Source organism: Acanthochromis polyacanthus, chromosome 14, assembly GCF_021347895.1.
Source record: "Acanthochromis polyacanthus isolate Apoly-LR-REF ecotype Palm Island chromosome 14, KAUST_Apoly_ChrSc, whole genome shotgun sequence".
Classification (NCBI taxonomy): domain Eukaryota; kingdom Metazoa; phylum Chordata; class Actinopteri; family Pomacentridae; genus Acanthochromis; species Acanthochromis polyacanthus.
The window spans coordinates 997665-1013904 of NC_067126.1; the positions used below are offsets into that span (position 1 = coordinate 997665).

At 45.1% G+C, this 16240-nt stretch overlaps 1 protein-coding gene across 1 annotated transcript in view; it reads right to left on the reverse strand.

Annotated features, from left to right (window-relative positions):
* ttn.2 (titin, tandem duplicate 2) overlaps positions 1–16240 on the reverse strand; it is a 276686-nt gene that overhangs the window by 183437 nt on the left and 77009 nt on the right. The window contains 16 exon segments of the mRNA XM_051959375.1: positions 623–706; positions 781–964; positions 1734–2019; positions 2094–2201; positions 2623–2910; positions 4514–4804; positions 4935–5222; positions 7450–7737; positions 8714–8992; positions 9452–9733; positions 10449–10709; positions 10712–10726; positions 12880–13167; positions 14033–14311; positions 14417–14698; positions 14799–15077. Coding sequence (XP_051815335.1) covers positions 623–706; positions 781–964; positions 1734–2019; positions 2094–2201; positions 2623–2910; positions 4514–4804; positions 4935–5222; positions 7450–7737; positions 8714–8992; positions 9452–9733; positions 10449–10709; positions 10712–10726; positions 12880–13167; positions 14033–14311; positions 14417–14698; positions 14799–15077 — 3782 coding nt within the window.

Consider the following 16240-nt stretch of genomic DNA (forward strand, 5'->3'; position numbering starts at 1 on the left):
TGAAATGTTCATCATGAACCTTCTGTCTGAGTGAAGCTGAAAAACATGTCCATACCTTCATGAGTTTATGCTGGACTACTATAACCTGGAATTATCAGGATGCCCTAGTAGCTCTTTGAATACAAATATAACTGGAGAGAATAGAGAAAAAACCTGCACACTAAGAGTTCAACACCTAATCTGTCAAAGCAAGAAGGGAAGCAACAAACCTGACAGCTTTCTTTAAAAAAAAGATTCATTTAGTTTAAAAACAACTGGAAAACAAAGTCAGGTTCATGTAAATGTAGAAACAACGGCTCAAGTGTTTCCTGGTTGTGGTTTCTCCTGCTAGCGGCCTGTCCTGGGCTCAAACATTTCTATAAACATCAGGAGCCACCAGCAGGTCTTTATGGCATTCTGAAGCAGCACAATAAAAAACATTAATAGAGAAAGTAAATGTAAAAAAACATCTATGACTTTGCTCTCGTCAGGAGGCTTTTGTTTTTTCTATAGAGAGTTTCTGATCCTAACAGAGATGGAACACCTTCTCTGAATAATGTAGTGAACGTTGAAGTCACACGATCGATCAGCTGTTTCTGACATCATCAAACATGGCCCACACAGTTCTGGTTTTTCTCCTGACCTCTGTGCGCTCCATCCTCTTCTGTAGGTCGGCCACCAGTCGGGCCATGTCCTCATCCGACTCTCTGTCTCCATGTTCCACCACCTGCAACAACAACAGCATCGCTCAGAACCTGACGTCCTCCATTCCAACAGGCCAGCAGACTATGGAGGTCTTACCGGTCTTCCACTTTCTTCAGCCTTCTCCTTCTTGAGCTGCTCAATGGCCTGAAGCAGGCCTCGGTAGTCGGTGATGCCGTACATTCGGGCATATTTCTCATACTCTTTGGGGTCCACGTTTCTCAGCAGCTCAACGATGTCAATGTCCTTCTCCTCCTGAGGACTCTTCTGCTTCGATGGTGTCCTGAGAACAAAAGAGGCGTCAGGAGTTTGTAAAGATAGAGGCTAAATTTAAAAACAGGTCGGTCTGATAATGCCGCCGTCTCACCATCTCATGTTCTGGTCAGAGTTTAATTTTTTGTAATTATGGTCTGTAAAGTATTTTCACAAAACTGTGATGTCTTTTGAGGATTTCATGTCCTACCTGAGCCTGAAATGTAGTGACAACAGACAGAATAGTTTCATCAGATTAGAAGGATTGAATGGATCCAACAGAGGAGACAGTTTAAGTATTGGCTCTTTAAAACTGAAATTAAGTGCAGAATTTCCAATTGTAGACCAAAGACTGGATTTTAGTAGAAATATGGATCCATCCATAGATATACACTTACAGGAATTTTATGGAGACACTAGACCATCTTGGATTGAACATTTTCTACCTTTTGTCTGTTTCTGAAGGTCCAGTAATTAAACTTTTATCCTCTGCTGGATCCATTCAGTAATTTTGCTCTGATGAAACTGTTCTGTCTGTTGTCACTATATTTAATGGTTGTGGAAATTACATTTCTGGAGATACTGAATCATGAAAATGGCATCACAGGTCTTTTCAGGATGAAGATACAAAAACTTAAAGGTCTGAAAACAGATGAAATTCTCAAATTTTCAACTGAAATGCTCCACAGAGCTTAGTTTTAGTCCATCGTAACATACCAGAGAGCTGTGATTGGTTGTGTTCTGTCTGATCTGAGCCACAGTGAAAACATGGTTCGGTCAGATTCAAGAGGTAAACTCACTTCTTCAGTTTGGCCCGGAGGTCTCCCTCCAGCTGCGCCACCTCTTTCTTTTCGTCCACGTGCATGTCTGCGCTGCACTCGATCTCGCCGTGCTTGTTGGAGGCGACGCACCGGTACTGACCCGAGTCCGACTTGGTCACCTCTCTGATCTCCAGTTTGGCGTCTTGGCCTTTCTGCTCGATGGAGATCCGGCCGCCATGGGTGATCTGCCTCCACTTGCCCTTCATCCACTTTACGCTGGGGATTGGGTCGCCACCCACTTTGGCGATGAAGGTGGCGATTCCCTCTGAGGAGCAGCAGGTAGAGAGTCAGAACACAAACCTGAAGCTGAATGTGTGACTGATTTGCTGAGAGACTCACTCTCTGTGACGTTTGTAGTCTTGGGCTCCTCGATGAAGAACAGATTGTCCAGTTTTTTGGTGGGAGCTGCTGTTGTAGCTTCAGCAGGAGGCGGAGCTCCTGGTTTCTCTGCAACACAACGACACGGTGCAACATGACGACTAAATAAAGCAAAAAATCATCAAGTATCCAACAACCAGCTGATCTACATTCACTGACATCATGCAGAGAAAACAGGTTTTCTTCATCAGTTGTAGCTTCAGTACATCCTAACCTCAATACTATCCTTTAATAGCACATCTAGACATTGTTCTACTGGAACTTCACTATAGGTTCCACCTACAGAACACTAAGGAACAGACTGGAGGTAGACTGTTGCAAAGATATTCAGCTGTCCAGCAGATACACTGGAATGACTTAAGAAATGTAATCTAACTGAAGTATTATCGGATTGGGACTAAATATAAAATGACTTGGACCAGATCAGGACAAAGAACTTGATTGAGACCTTCATAACACAGGTTTGGTGGAGATCATCTTCAGGTTGTACCTTTGACGGTGACTTTGGCTTTGCAGAACTCGCTGCCGGCGTCGTTGGAGGCCTTGCAGAGGTAGTCTCCAGCATCATGTCTGGCGGCAACGCTGATCTCCAGACAGGCCGTCCCATCAGAGAAGCTGATCCTGGTGCTGCTAGACGGGGTCAGGTCCTTTCTGTCCTTCATCCACTGAACCTTCAGCGGCGCCGAGCCACAGACATGACACCGAAGAACCAGCTTCTCGCCTTCATCCACCGTCACCGGTTTGAGCGGCACATCGAAGACCGGAGGTTTCTTGGCCTCTGCGGGACAGAAACAGTTTGATTCAACAGACTGAAGCTGTGTGTTGGTTTTTAGAACTCCTTGATGACAGAGCTGAAGACCAGCTGAAGCTACAAAGAGAGGACATAAAGACATGAACGCAAATGTTTGGAAGCTCTGCAAGAACACGACTCCACAGATCCACTCAAAGATTATTCTCACGTGATCCAAAAGACCAAGACTCCAGGGGATTGAAGGTTCAGGTGGGTCTGATAAGTTCCCATAATGTTCCAGGAATAATTCGATGACTAACTGACCTGTCCGGAAGCTTTCAGCTCCTCAAGGTGCCTTGTTTTCTACTTTTCTCTGCTTGATATCATTAGAAAATAAAGGTTGAGGTCAATCCAGTCATCTTAGACTAGGGATGGGAATTTTGACTAATTTCCCCACCGACTAGTCGCAAATTTTATTTGCGACTAGTCGACTAGTCTATAAAGCCACATAATGACAGTGAAGAAACATTTTCATTTATATCCCGCTCTGTAAGTCTGGATGGGATCTGTAGTGACTTTGTGCATGTGCGATTCATCTGTTGTCTGGCCGCGGAGTGATGAGTCCTCTAATCAGACACTGGGACTGCTGTGGGGTTACTGGACTGACAGCCTGTGCTCTGGGAGGGGGAGAAGCTCACAGCAGCACCTGCTGCTGGTTGAGGACAGTAGCTGCAGAATGATCCCAGTTTTCCTGTCAGAGTCTCCAAAACGGCAGAAAAAGTCGCTAGATGTGTCGCTAGTCGCTCTTGACAAAAAAAGTCACTAGGACGCTTTGGAAAGTCACTAGATTTAGTGAGAAAGTCTCTACGTTGGCAACACTGGTTTCTGCTTACACAGCTGACAGGCGACCTTGTTGTCATCTGCTGCGTCACAATACTTCCAAACGGTGCTGATTTTCTCACACGGGAGCGTCGCCATCTTCCCACTTTACCTTTCCAAACTTTCTTCCCCAAACTGTGTGGCCCCGCCCCTGCTATGTGTGCGTGTGAGGGGAGGAGGAGCAATTCCCTCCCTGGCTGCTCAGCCTGTTTACAAAGAAGCCGATGCAGAGGCACGAAGAACAAGGAGCATGATGCTTAATGCAGCGTTTAACCGACTAGTAAAATACTAAATGTTTAATAAATGAGTAGGCGGTTAAACCATTAAATGACTAGTCGCACACATCGCTATCTTAGACAGTTTAACATTTTAAATTATGAAAATGAGGTTTTTGTTGTTGAAATGACAAATTAAGGCTGCTAATTACATTTCCATCCCAGGATCCATGTAAAGGACATTTATCCCATAATTATAGGAGCTTTTCTTCATTATCACTACAGATTCTGTAATTTCATTTAAAGATCTCAGATTATTTTACAGTTTTGAAATGTTTCAGCTGATCGATGTCTGACCTATTCAATGGCATCAGATTCAGTATCAGCAGATACCAAACAGTAAAGGATGCAGACTGATCAGAAGAACTCATCGATCCACCCAGAGTTTAACATGACTGAAAGCAGAACATTCACTTTAACATGAAGTACAAAAGACTCTCTGAGGAACTTAAGCCTTTCTTATTCCAGGTAACACGATGTGATCTTCATGAACCCACCTGAGATGCCCACAATGACGTCGCAGGAAGCTCGTCCAGCTTCGTTGGAGGCATGGCAGGAGTACCTGCCGCTATCGGTCACCTGGCTGCTCTTAATGCACAGCACAGCCACGTTACTCTTAAAGCTGATGTCGTATTTGTCGGAGCTGTGGATCTCCTTTTGATCTTTGAACCAGCTGACTGAGATCGGCTGTGAGCCGGAGACTCGGCCTTCGATCTTCACCAGTTTGCCCTCGGTATCCTCAACATGCTCTGAGGGCTTTTTGGTGAAAACTGGAGGGTTTTTACGCTCTGAAACAAGAGGAGAGAGCAGCAGTGAGCAGAGAGAAGGTGGAGTCCTCATATGAAGAAACCCCTGGAGGGGCAGTTAGAGAGGGGCAGTTACAGAAGAGCAGCCCAGGAGCCAGGAGGACTTTAATACCTTTGACAGTGATATCGGAGGAACAAGAGTCCTTCCCCATGTCATTAGAGGCATGGCAGAAGTACCGCCCTGTGTCGGCTTTATCGGCCTTCACGATGGTCAGGTGGGCCGTGTTTTCCTCACAGCTTATCTTATAGTTCCCCCCTGAGCGAATGTCTTTGTGGTCCTTGGACCATGTGACTTTAATGGGGGCTGAGCCAGTCATGTGGCACTCCAGCTCAACGCTGTCGCCCACCGTCACTTCCTGTGGTGATAACTTCCTGTCAAACACCGGAGCGAACCTGGGCTCTGCAGCGCCGAGAAGGTCATGAAAGAAGAAGAGATGACATGTTTAGAAGAAACAACAACAACCCATATTTAGAAGAAAAAAAAGCAAAAACACACATTTAGAAGAAACAAAAACAACACGTTTAGAAGAAAAAAACAAAAACAGCACATGTTTAGAAGAAACAACAACAACAGATGTTCAGAAAGCCACAGCGGAACATTTTAGGCATCAAACAGCTCCACACTGCGACAGAAGCCTCAGTTAGAAGGCTGAACAGGAGACACTCACTGGGCTCTGACGACAAACCAGTGCAGAGTTTCTCAGCTTCAGGGTTGGACCTTCATACCTTCTATTGTATTTTCTTGGACAAAGTACCACAACTTGAACATAAGTGAAATGCACCCATCAGGTCATAAGTCCAGACTCCATGTCTGTCCTGATCTCTCTGGTTCTGTAGACGTTGCTGCTGTTGGTCCAGAGACTGAAGATAACCTCCAGGAGGAGCTTCTGAACTGACGTCAAACATCTGGACTGATCATAAATTCTGCCATGTTTGCTGTCATATCTAGCAGGAGAACACTAACCTTGCCAGCAAGTTGATTTCTCGCGATATTTGTGAGTTCACAAATCTCTCAAGAAACCATCTTGCCCCGCTCCCGCCTTCACTTTTTGCACAGCACCAAGTTGGTTTGGGCCAATCACGCAGCAGTATTCGTGTGTGGGGCGGGATAATGGGCGGGATATCCGGGTGTGACGACGACACCAAGCGCCAGTAGATCAAAACAAAGATGGCAACGGAGGACAACGATCGTGTAGATGCTGCTGTTAAGTCAGTTTTAGCTGAATCTCCTATCGCTTCTTTGAAGGAAGAACTACGAGAGGCGCTTTGCGTATTTCTGGATGGTAAAGATGTTTGTGCTTTTTTACCTACGGGTTTTGGTCAGAGTTTAATCTACCAATTGGCTCCACTCGTGAAGATCCCGCGATTGGCTAAAAACAAACCTGTCAGAGGCGGGACATACTGTTGCATTGTCCAATCCGTGCCTCTTTCCTCCGAACGGATTTACATGGAGCGGTCCCAGATTAATATTGTGGAGTACTATCAAGTACTACACAATTATTAATCTGGCTATTGCCAGGTTAGGAGAACACACTTTAAGATTTTCAGACTGCTACTGTTGGATAATTAGCTTCATCTGTAGAATTATCAATCAGTAAGGGATGCAGAGGCTCCACCTGGTGGAACAGCCAGGTACTACATCTGGTCTGCATTTACTGACATGTAGAGCGTACAGGGTTCTGTTTTTGGAGCCTGTAGAGTCTTCAAATGAAGCATCAGGATGTTTAATCAGTTTGAAACAGCTTCCACATCTTCAGTAGTTCATAGAAAAACACACAAACTCTGAACAAGTTTGAAAGGATCTAAACAATTACTGGTAATCAGCAGATGATGAGAAATGAGAGAGAAACTTTCAGGTTTTTATCTTTTCTTCTTCAGATCTTCTTGTTCAAAAAGACTCAGACTTCAATGTGTGGAAAACTTGAGAAGTGGGTTGATTTTATAAAATGATCTCACAAAGTATTCATATTTTAACCTTCCACAGATATCAGTTGAGAGTTTATGAAGCAGATCAGAGATACTGGAGCAGAAACTGTCCGAAAAATGAGATGATCTGAGCTGTAAGGACCCGTTGATGAAGATAAGAACGGATCACACGGTGGAACTAAAACAGCTGCTGCATTTAATAATAGTAATATTACTAATACTACCACTACTAATAATAACAATAATAGCAACAACAACAATAATAATATTACTACTACTAATATTAGTACTACCAATAATAATAATAATAATAATAATAAATTTTATCTGAGTTCTTGAGAATTTGGACCAACCCTGCTCACATTAAACAGCCCAGAGTGTTTCTGTTAGCAGAATCATATCCGTGGATATAGACCTTTAGATGGTGGTTCTCAGTGAGTCGTGTTACTGACAAATGTTCTGCTGGTTCTATCAGATGTTTGTCATGTTGTTCTACTGAATCGTGTTCCCGTTAAATGTTCTGTTGGTTCTATCAGATGTTCTTCATGTTCTGGGATATGGTTAAGGTTCTACTGAATGACTGAAGAAGGTTGAGAAATTCTGCTCAGGGTCTCAAACTAGATTTTTTTCTGTCAGAACCATAAAGTCGAACAGAGACACTGTGATGACATCATCATGAACAACCAATCAGCTTCACCGACCTTGTAAAGTGAGCTTGGCCCTGCAGGAGGCGGAGCCTACGCTGTTGGTGGCCACGCATGTGTACTCTCCGGAGTGCCTCATCTCTCCCTGTTGGATCTGCAGCACCGCCGTGTTGTCATCGTACGACATGCAGAAATCTCCTCCTGGGTGCAGCGGCTCTCCATCTTTCAGCCACGAAACCTCCACGGGCGACGAACCCGCGACACGGCACTCGAAGCGCACCGTCTGGCCCTCGGTCTGCTGCAGGCTGGTGATCTTCTTGGGGAAGGACGGTGGCGTTTTGGCCTCTGGAGAACAGAAAGGCCCACATTTAGCCGAGGAGCTTCACTCTGATCCATATCCTGAACCCTACTAACGCCACCCTGTTAACCCCACTAACCCCACCCTGCTAACCTTAGTAACGCCACCCTGTTAACCCCACTAACCCTACAAACCCCACCCTATTAACCCAACTAACCCTACTAACCCCACGCCACTAACCCTACAAACCCTACAAACCCCACCCTACTAACCCTACTAACCCCATGCCACTAACCCTACTAACCCCACCCTACTAACCCTACTAACCCCACCCCACTAACCCAACTAACCCTACTAACCCCACCCCACTAACCCAACTAACCCTACTAACCCCACCCCACTAACCCTACTAACCCTACTAACCCCACCCTACTAACCCTACTAACAGTCACTCTGATCCATCTTCTAGAAACAACCACCTCCTGTCATCCAGTTGAGAACAGCTCTACTTCAGTTACTGAATACTTCCACTATACTGCAGTCCTATGTGGTACTGAATACGTCTACTATATTTCAGTACCATGGTACTGAATACTGCCACTATACTGCAGTACTATGTGGTACCAGAGGAAGTACGTTGACTTCTTCCACAGCTGATTAATCTGAGCTGATCTTCACAGGTCATCAATGAGGACTTCAGCTTCATTTCATTCGTTTCTGTCCTCAGCTAAGATAACCTCTGACTTGTGCCTGGTAATGAAACGATGCTGCCAGGAGCTAAAAACAGGAAAACATCCTAGAAATGTGTTGCAGAACTATATATTTATGTAGATGTTTACATGCATATATTTGAATTTTTTTTTAATTTAGAACATTTTTTGTTTGTTTTTGTATTTATCAGTTCGATGGTGAGCTTATTGCATCATAATTTCGGTCATAATGTGTACCAGTTGGTGTATGTTCTGGTTGACAATAAAGTGGCTATTCTATTCTATTCTATTCTATTCTAGAATCAGGTGTTACCGAGCACGTTGAGTCTGCAGGTGGAGGAGGCGGAGCCTATCCGGTTCTCTGCCTTACAGGTGTACTCCCCCACGTCGGCCTTGGAGGCCTTGCTGAGCTTCAGACAGGCCACGCCCTTGGAGTACTCCAGCTTACAGGTGGGGCTGGACCGGACCTTTCCATCGGCCTTGAACCAGGACACCTTGATCTCAGGTGTTCCGGCCACCTGACACTTGAGACACACAGCGTCTCCAGCCGTTACCTCCATGGGCTCCAGAGACTCCAGGAAGTATGGAGGCTCTGCGACACCACAGATATGGAGAAGGTTCAGCATGGATGGAAACTAAGTTAAAGACAATTAAACATCTGCAGTACGAAGAGATGGTAGGAGCTTCAGGAGAAACCAATGAGAGGTTCTAGAAACATCTTCCAGAACCTCCAGCTGGTTTCTCCTGAAGTTCCGACCATCTCCAGGACCTGGATTGAGAACCTCCACAGAAGAATGAGGAGACAACATTAGTTCAAAGGTAAACATCTGTGGAGACATGGTGGACATGATGGTTCTAGTTTTTTACTTATTTTTAAGCAGATAATTGAAGAAATTCAACTTCTGTAGGGTTAGGGTTATCATTTTTCTATGGTTTCCATCAATCTACTGATAGAAGGCATCTCTGAGTTCCTTCTTCATGATGTTCTGGTTCCACAGAGGAGACAGAACCTGTATAACTTCAGTTCGAGAACATCTCCAGCAGGACTCACCCAGGATGGACACAGCGGCCTCACAGCTGTCCTCTCCGGCACCGTTGGACACCTGGCAGCGGTACTTCCCGGCAGCCTCCTTGTCGTCGGTGCTGAGACACTCCAGGATGCAGGAGCTCTCCGTGGTGGTGATGTTGTATCTGTAGGAGGCGAAGATCTGCTGGCCATCTCTGAACCAGCTCACCGTGATCTTTGGAGTTCCCGTGTAGGAACACTCCAGCGTCAGAGGTTTGCCTTTCTCCACCGACACATCCTTCAGCTTCTTGGTGAAGGCCGCCGGCTCTGAGGGACACCAGACAGATGAGAGGTCACCTTCATGCTCCTAAAGGATTTCCTTTAGAAACATTTTGAAGAACAATCTACACATGACCACAAACTCCTGGAATCTACCGGCTTCACTGACTTCCTGAGGGCAAATTCTTTCTTCCAGTAATTTATGGAAGCAGTTTGAGATCCTCCAGGTGGATCAGTTCCTCCTCACCCGGATCCTGATTACAGGTAGACAACAGGTGAGGAGGAACTGATCCAAAGTGCATCTGTTAAACTTTCTGTTGGACTCACTTCCTCTGATTCTATAAAAACAGCTGGAAACCCCTGAAATGAAGGGATTTTATTGATTCAGGTAGAAGTTGATGTCAGGTACATGGTAAAAACTGATAAATGTGAGCTGATCAGAACATCCATTTAACATCAAGAGGAAAACTACTGAACTGACGCTTTGGACTCAGGGATTGCCTGACGGACAGAGATGATGTCAGATAATGAATCGTTTGATGTTAAACTTCTCCTGATTCTTCACGTTGAAACCTCAAAGGGAAGAATCTGAGGAACAACTCATCTTAAATCCATCTCTCTGCTTAAGATTTCTCTGGGTAATGAATCTGGATCAGCCGGTTCCTCAGCTTTAAATAACTTCCTGTTCTGTTTCTGAGCTTCAGGATCTCCAGAGTTTCTCCAGATGAAGATTCCAGAGACTCCAGACCTCCTGGGGACTGACCTTTGACGGTGAGGTTCACCGGGCAGCTCTCCTTGCCAGCGTCGTTGATGATCTGGCAGGTGTATTCTCCGGCCTGAGAGCGGTCCACGTTGTGGAGCTCCAGAACCACCTGGTTGTCCTTCAGGGAGAAGTCACAGCCTCGTCCTGAGACCATCTCCTTCGTCCCTCTGAACCACTTCAGCCTGAGAGGAGCACTGCCCTTCACCATGGAGGAGAAGGTGACGGTGGAGCCGGGCATGGCCTCCATCGGCTGGGGGGGACCACGAAGGATGGAGGCTCTGGAAGCAGCAGACCAGGACAACCATGAGAACCACAGTTCTACTTTTCACAAAACAACATCAGATCTCCAGCACACATCTCTGCAGGTTCCTTCTGACCGCTGGAGGAACTTCAACTTTTCCAGAATATGAAAGCCCAGTTCTACAGCTGTTCTCTAGGTGTTCTCCCTGTGTTCCCCAGGTATTCCTCAGGTGTTCTCCCTGTGTTGCCTTGGTGTTCTTGTGTTCCCCAGATGTTCTCCCTGTGTTCTCCCTGTGCTCCCTAGCTATTCTCCATGTGTTCTCCCTGTGTTCCCTAGGTGTTCTCCATGTGTTCTCCATTTATTCTCCCTGTGTTCTCCTGTTCCCCATGTATTCCCCATGTATTCCCCATGTATTCTCCATGTGTTCTCCCTGTGTTCCCCAGGTGTTCTTCCTGTGTTCTATATGTATTCTCCCTGTGTTCTCCATGTGTTCTCTCTGTATTCTCCATGTGTTCTCCCTGTATTCTCCATGTGTTCTCCATGTGTTCTCTCTGTATTCTCCATGTGTTCTCCCTGTATTCTCCATGTGTTCTCCATGTGTTCTCCATGTATTCTCCATGTGTTCTTCCTGTGTTCTCCATGTATTCTCACTGTGTTCTCCATGTGTTCTCTCTGTATTCTCCATGTGTTCTCCATGTGTTCTCCATGTGTTCTCCATGTGTTCTCTCTGTATTCTCCATGTGTTCTCCCTGTATTCTCCATGTGTTCTCCATGTGTTCTCCATGTATTCTCCATGTGTTCTCTCTGTATTCTCCATGTGTTCTCCCTGTATTCTCCATGTGTTCTCCATGTGTTCTCCATGTATTCTCCATGTGTTCTCCATGTGTTCTCTCTGTATTCTCCATGTATTCTCCCTGTGTTCTCCATGTGTTCTCTCTGTATTCTCCATGTGTTCTCCCTGTATTCTCCATGTGTTCTCCATGTGTTCTCCATGTATTCTCCATGAGTTCTCCCTGTGTTCTCCCTGTGTTCCCCAGGTGTTCTTCCTGTGTTCTATATGTATTCTCCCTGTGTTCTCCATGTATTCTCCATGTGTTCTTCCTGTGTTCTCCATGTATTCTCCATGTGTTCTTCCTGTGTTCTCCATGTATTCTCCATGTGTTCTCCATGTGTTTTCTCTGTAGTCTCCCTGTGTTCTCCCTGTGTTCTCCATGTGTTCTCCATGTGATCTCCCTGTATTCTCTGTGTTCTCCATGTGTTCTCTCTGTGTTCTCCCTGTGTTCCCTAGGTGTTCTCCACGTGTTCTCCATGTGTTCCCTACGTGTTCTCCATGTGTTCTCCCTGTGTTCTCCATGTGTTCCCTAGGTGTTCTCCATGTGTTCTCCTTGTGTTCCCTACGTGTTCTCCATGTGTTCTCCCTATGTTCTCCATGTGTTCCCTAGGTATTCTCCCTGTGTTCTCCCTGTGTTCCCTACATGTTCTCCATGTGTTCTCCATGTGTTCTCTCTGTGTTCTCCATGTGTTCTCCATGTGTTCTCTCTGTGTTCTCCATGTGTTACCTAGGTGTTCTCCACGTGTTCTCCATGTGTTCCCTACGTGTTCTCCATGTGTTCTCCCTGTGTTCTCTCTGTAGTCTCCATGTGTTCTCCCTGTGTTCTCCATGTGTTCTCCATGTATTCTCCGTGTGTTCTCCCTGTGTTCTCCATGTGTTCTCCATGTATTCTCCATGTGTTCTCTCTGTGTTCTCCATGTGTTCTCCATGTGATCTCCCTGTATTCTCTGTGTTCTCCATGTGTTCCCTAGGTGTTCTCCATGTATTCTCCATGTGTTCTCCCTGTGTTCTCTCTGTAGTCTCCATGTGTTCTCCCTGTGTTCTCCATGTGTTCTCCATGTATTCTCCATGTGTTCTCCATGTATTCTCCATGTGTTCTCTCTGTGTTCTCCATGTGTTCTCCATGTGATCTCCCTGTATTCTCTGTGTTCTCCATGTGTTCCCTAGGTGTTCTCCATGTGTTCTCCCTGTGTTCCCTAAGTGTTCTCCATGTATTCTCCATGTGTCCTTCCTGTGTTCCCTAGGTGTTCTCCATGTGTTCACCATGTGTTCCCTAGGCGTTCTCCATGTGTTCTTCCTGTGTTCTCCATGTGTTCTCCCTGTGTTCCCCGGTTGTGCTCTCGGTTCCTCCTACTCACCTTTGACGATGAGGGCGGCTGATGTTTCGCTGGACCCCGCCTTGTTGACAGCTTTACATCTGTAGGTTCCGGAGTCGGAGAGCTTCAGCGTGGGAACCCTGAGCAGGCAGCTGTTATCGCTGAAGGAAACCTCGTAGTTGGGTCCGCTTTGGATCTCCTCCCCATCGTGGTACCATGAGATAGTGAAAGGAGGGGAACCCGACACTTTACACTCCATCTCTCCAGCCTGTCCAATGACCATTTGGCTCTCCTTTAGCTTCCTGGAGAATGTTGGTGGGATGGTCTTGTCTGTAGGGATGGAGAGCAGTTAGCAGAACAAGGACAGGATGAAGGTGTGAGTCCTCAGAAAGGTTTGGCATCAGGTGACCAGATTTACCCTCTGAACCGAAAAACCTGTTGCTGGCTTTGAAAGATTTCTCATCATTCTAAAAAAATCACTAAAATGTATCATCTAAAAACAGAAAGAATCATAAGCTTTCCATCTTCCACAGTCTTGGCACACATCATGTGGAACGTTCAGATGGACATGAGAACAAATGCTGTTGATTCCATGTTTTAGTTGCATGGGTATTTTTTGTATTTTTTTCATTAAACAATGGATGTAGATAATTGAAGAAGTTCAACTTCTGTTTTTGTCTTGTTTCTTTTGTTTCCATCATTCTACTGACAGAAGACACCTCTGAGTTCCTTCTTCGTGATGTTCTGGTTACTCAGAGCAGCAGGACTTGAAAAATTACCCACAGTGAAGAAAAATGTGGAGTTTTAAACTTTGGCGAGTATTTTGCATTTAGACACATAACATTTCAAAAAACATCCTCTTGGAATAAACTTAATGTATAACATGGGTTAGCCCTAAGCCAAATGTAACCCAAACCTAACTCTAACCTAACCAAAACCTAACCCTACCAACCCTAACCCTACCCAAACCTCACTCTAACGTAACCCTACTAACCTTAACCCTACTAACGCTACTAATCCTAACCCTACTAATCCTAATTATAACCCTACTAACCCAACAAATCCTAACCCTAACATGCTCTTATTTTCCAAAGACGAAATCTGACAAATACACATGAATATTCCCTGTGGAACTCCATCCTTTCAGCACTAACTTGACCTTTTCAAACATCCCAGTAGGAAGAAGACTACAAACCTAAGACAGTGAGATTAATTTTACTCAGATCCTTCCCGACTTCGTTCATGACCTCAAACGTGTACTCCCCAGAGTCCACTTTCTCAGCAGAGAGCACGTTCAGGCTGGAGATCATCCTAGAGAAGGAGATCTTGTACTTCCTCCCAGAGGCCAGCTCTACACCGTCTTTAAACCACTTGGGTATGAGCTCCGGGGTTCCACACACTTTCACCTCCAGGGCGGCGATGTCGCCCGCTGTGACGCTCAACGCGTCGGGTTTGTCCACGATCTTAGCAGGTTCTGGAATCAGCAGAAAAGGAGAAGCACACATGTTTAATGAAACCTGCAGCAGAAGGCTGGAAAAACCAAACTGCCAGAGAAAGAGAGAATTATACGATTACAAACCTAGAACAGTCAAGTTAGCGAAACACTCCACACTCCCAGCATCATTTCTGAGTTGGCAGGTGTATCTGCCTGCCGTGGTTGCATCGGCCTTAAACACTTTAAGTGCAAGCTTGTTGTTCTCAAAGGTGATTTTCCTGTTGTCACCGTCCCTGAGAATGTGATCCTTGTCTTGAACCCAGGACACAGTAATGGGTTCAGAGCCTTTAACGGTGGCCACAAGGGTCACCTCCTCTCCCAGAATCACTGTCATGTTTGACAGTTTCTTCACAAACGACGGCGGCTCTGAAGAGAGGAGACAAACAGCGCAGAAGGGAAAGTCAGCAAGGCGGCAAAGTAACCTGAAAATCTAATACTTTGGATTTTCATTCGCAATTCTACTGACCTCTGAGTTTAACTGGTGTCTGGCAGGTGTCACTTCCTACACTGTTTGACACTTTGCACTCATATTCGCCGGCATCCGAAGCCTCTATTCCAATGACATGCAGCGTGGCCGAGCTGCCCTCGCTCACCATCTTATACTTCCTGCTCTCCATCAGAGGCTTTTTGTCTTTGAACCAGGTGATCTGGAACGGAGCTGTACCGCTCATCTCGCAGTACAGACTCACGTCTTTACCCTTCAGCCCTTCAACAGGCTGAGGGACTTTGACAAAAGATGGGGGTTCTACAAAAAGATCAGTAAACTGTTACAGAGGCAAACACGAGGGGAAAAATCTCTGACTGCAACTTGAAGCTGAAAGCCGTAACAGAGGGTCCAAAGCTAAAATGGCAGAGTAGTACCTGCAAGTTTCTGGTGGTGGAGTGAAAAAAGTTTGGTGAAACTTCAGCTGAGATTACAGAAATAATATAGAAACTGTCTAAACTACAACTAAGATGGCGGCAGTGTTGAGAAAGAGTGTTGGAACTCGGGTGCAGAAGGGGGAGTTGTTGGTTATGGGCTTGACCAACAGTTAAAATGCTGTAGAAGATTGTTAGAAGTTAAACTAACATGGTGGAAGTTCTGGGAACACATATGTTCACCACCACGTTTCTGCATATATGACATCAACGGCTCCACAAGTTAAATACTAAAATTTTCAACAACTTTCAGGGTTCAGATTTTAAGATGTGTTCATAGAAACTTTCAACGAACTTAATATTAGATGGCAGAACTGATGTGGAATCTGTTGGAACTTCAGGTAATTAGAATTTTGCATTTTATGTTGGAAAGATGTTGGAACTGTGGAATTTGTTAGAACTAGAGATGTTGTGGAAGGCGGGTGGAGCTGCAGTTAAGAAGGCAGAAGTTTTGGAAATGACTCCGTGTTTTATCAGATTTTATGATAGATTGTTAGAAGTACAGACCAGACATAGGAAATGTCAGTAATTTGTTGGAACTACAGTTAGAGAAGATGGCTAAACTGACATTGGCTGAACTACAACTAAGACGGTAAAGATTTTGGGATGGGATGTTAGAAGCACAGTCTGGATGGAAGAGTTGTTAATTTGATGGAACTCCAGTGAAGATGGAAAACTGCGGTGGAAGGTTTTGGGAACTACAACAAAGATATGGGAAGCTTTGAGGAAGTAATTATTGTGTATTCCTGTTTACCTGATTTGGGAACTCTGTCGTCTTCAGTAAATTTGTATGTTTTTAAGTCTGACCACCATGTTTCAACATATAGAACATTATAAACTTCACAAGTCAGGAACAAGGAACAACTTTATGCTGCTGTCTTTAAACGCTGATGTTCTGACTTGGAGGGAAACCGCTGCATTGTTATTGGACGATAAGACGCTTATAGAATTTGTTGCAGCTACAAGTGAAATGGTGACATTTTTTCTAAA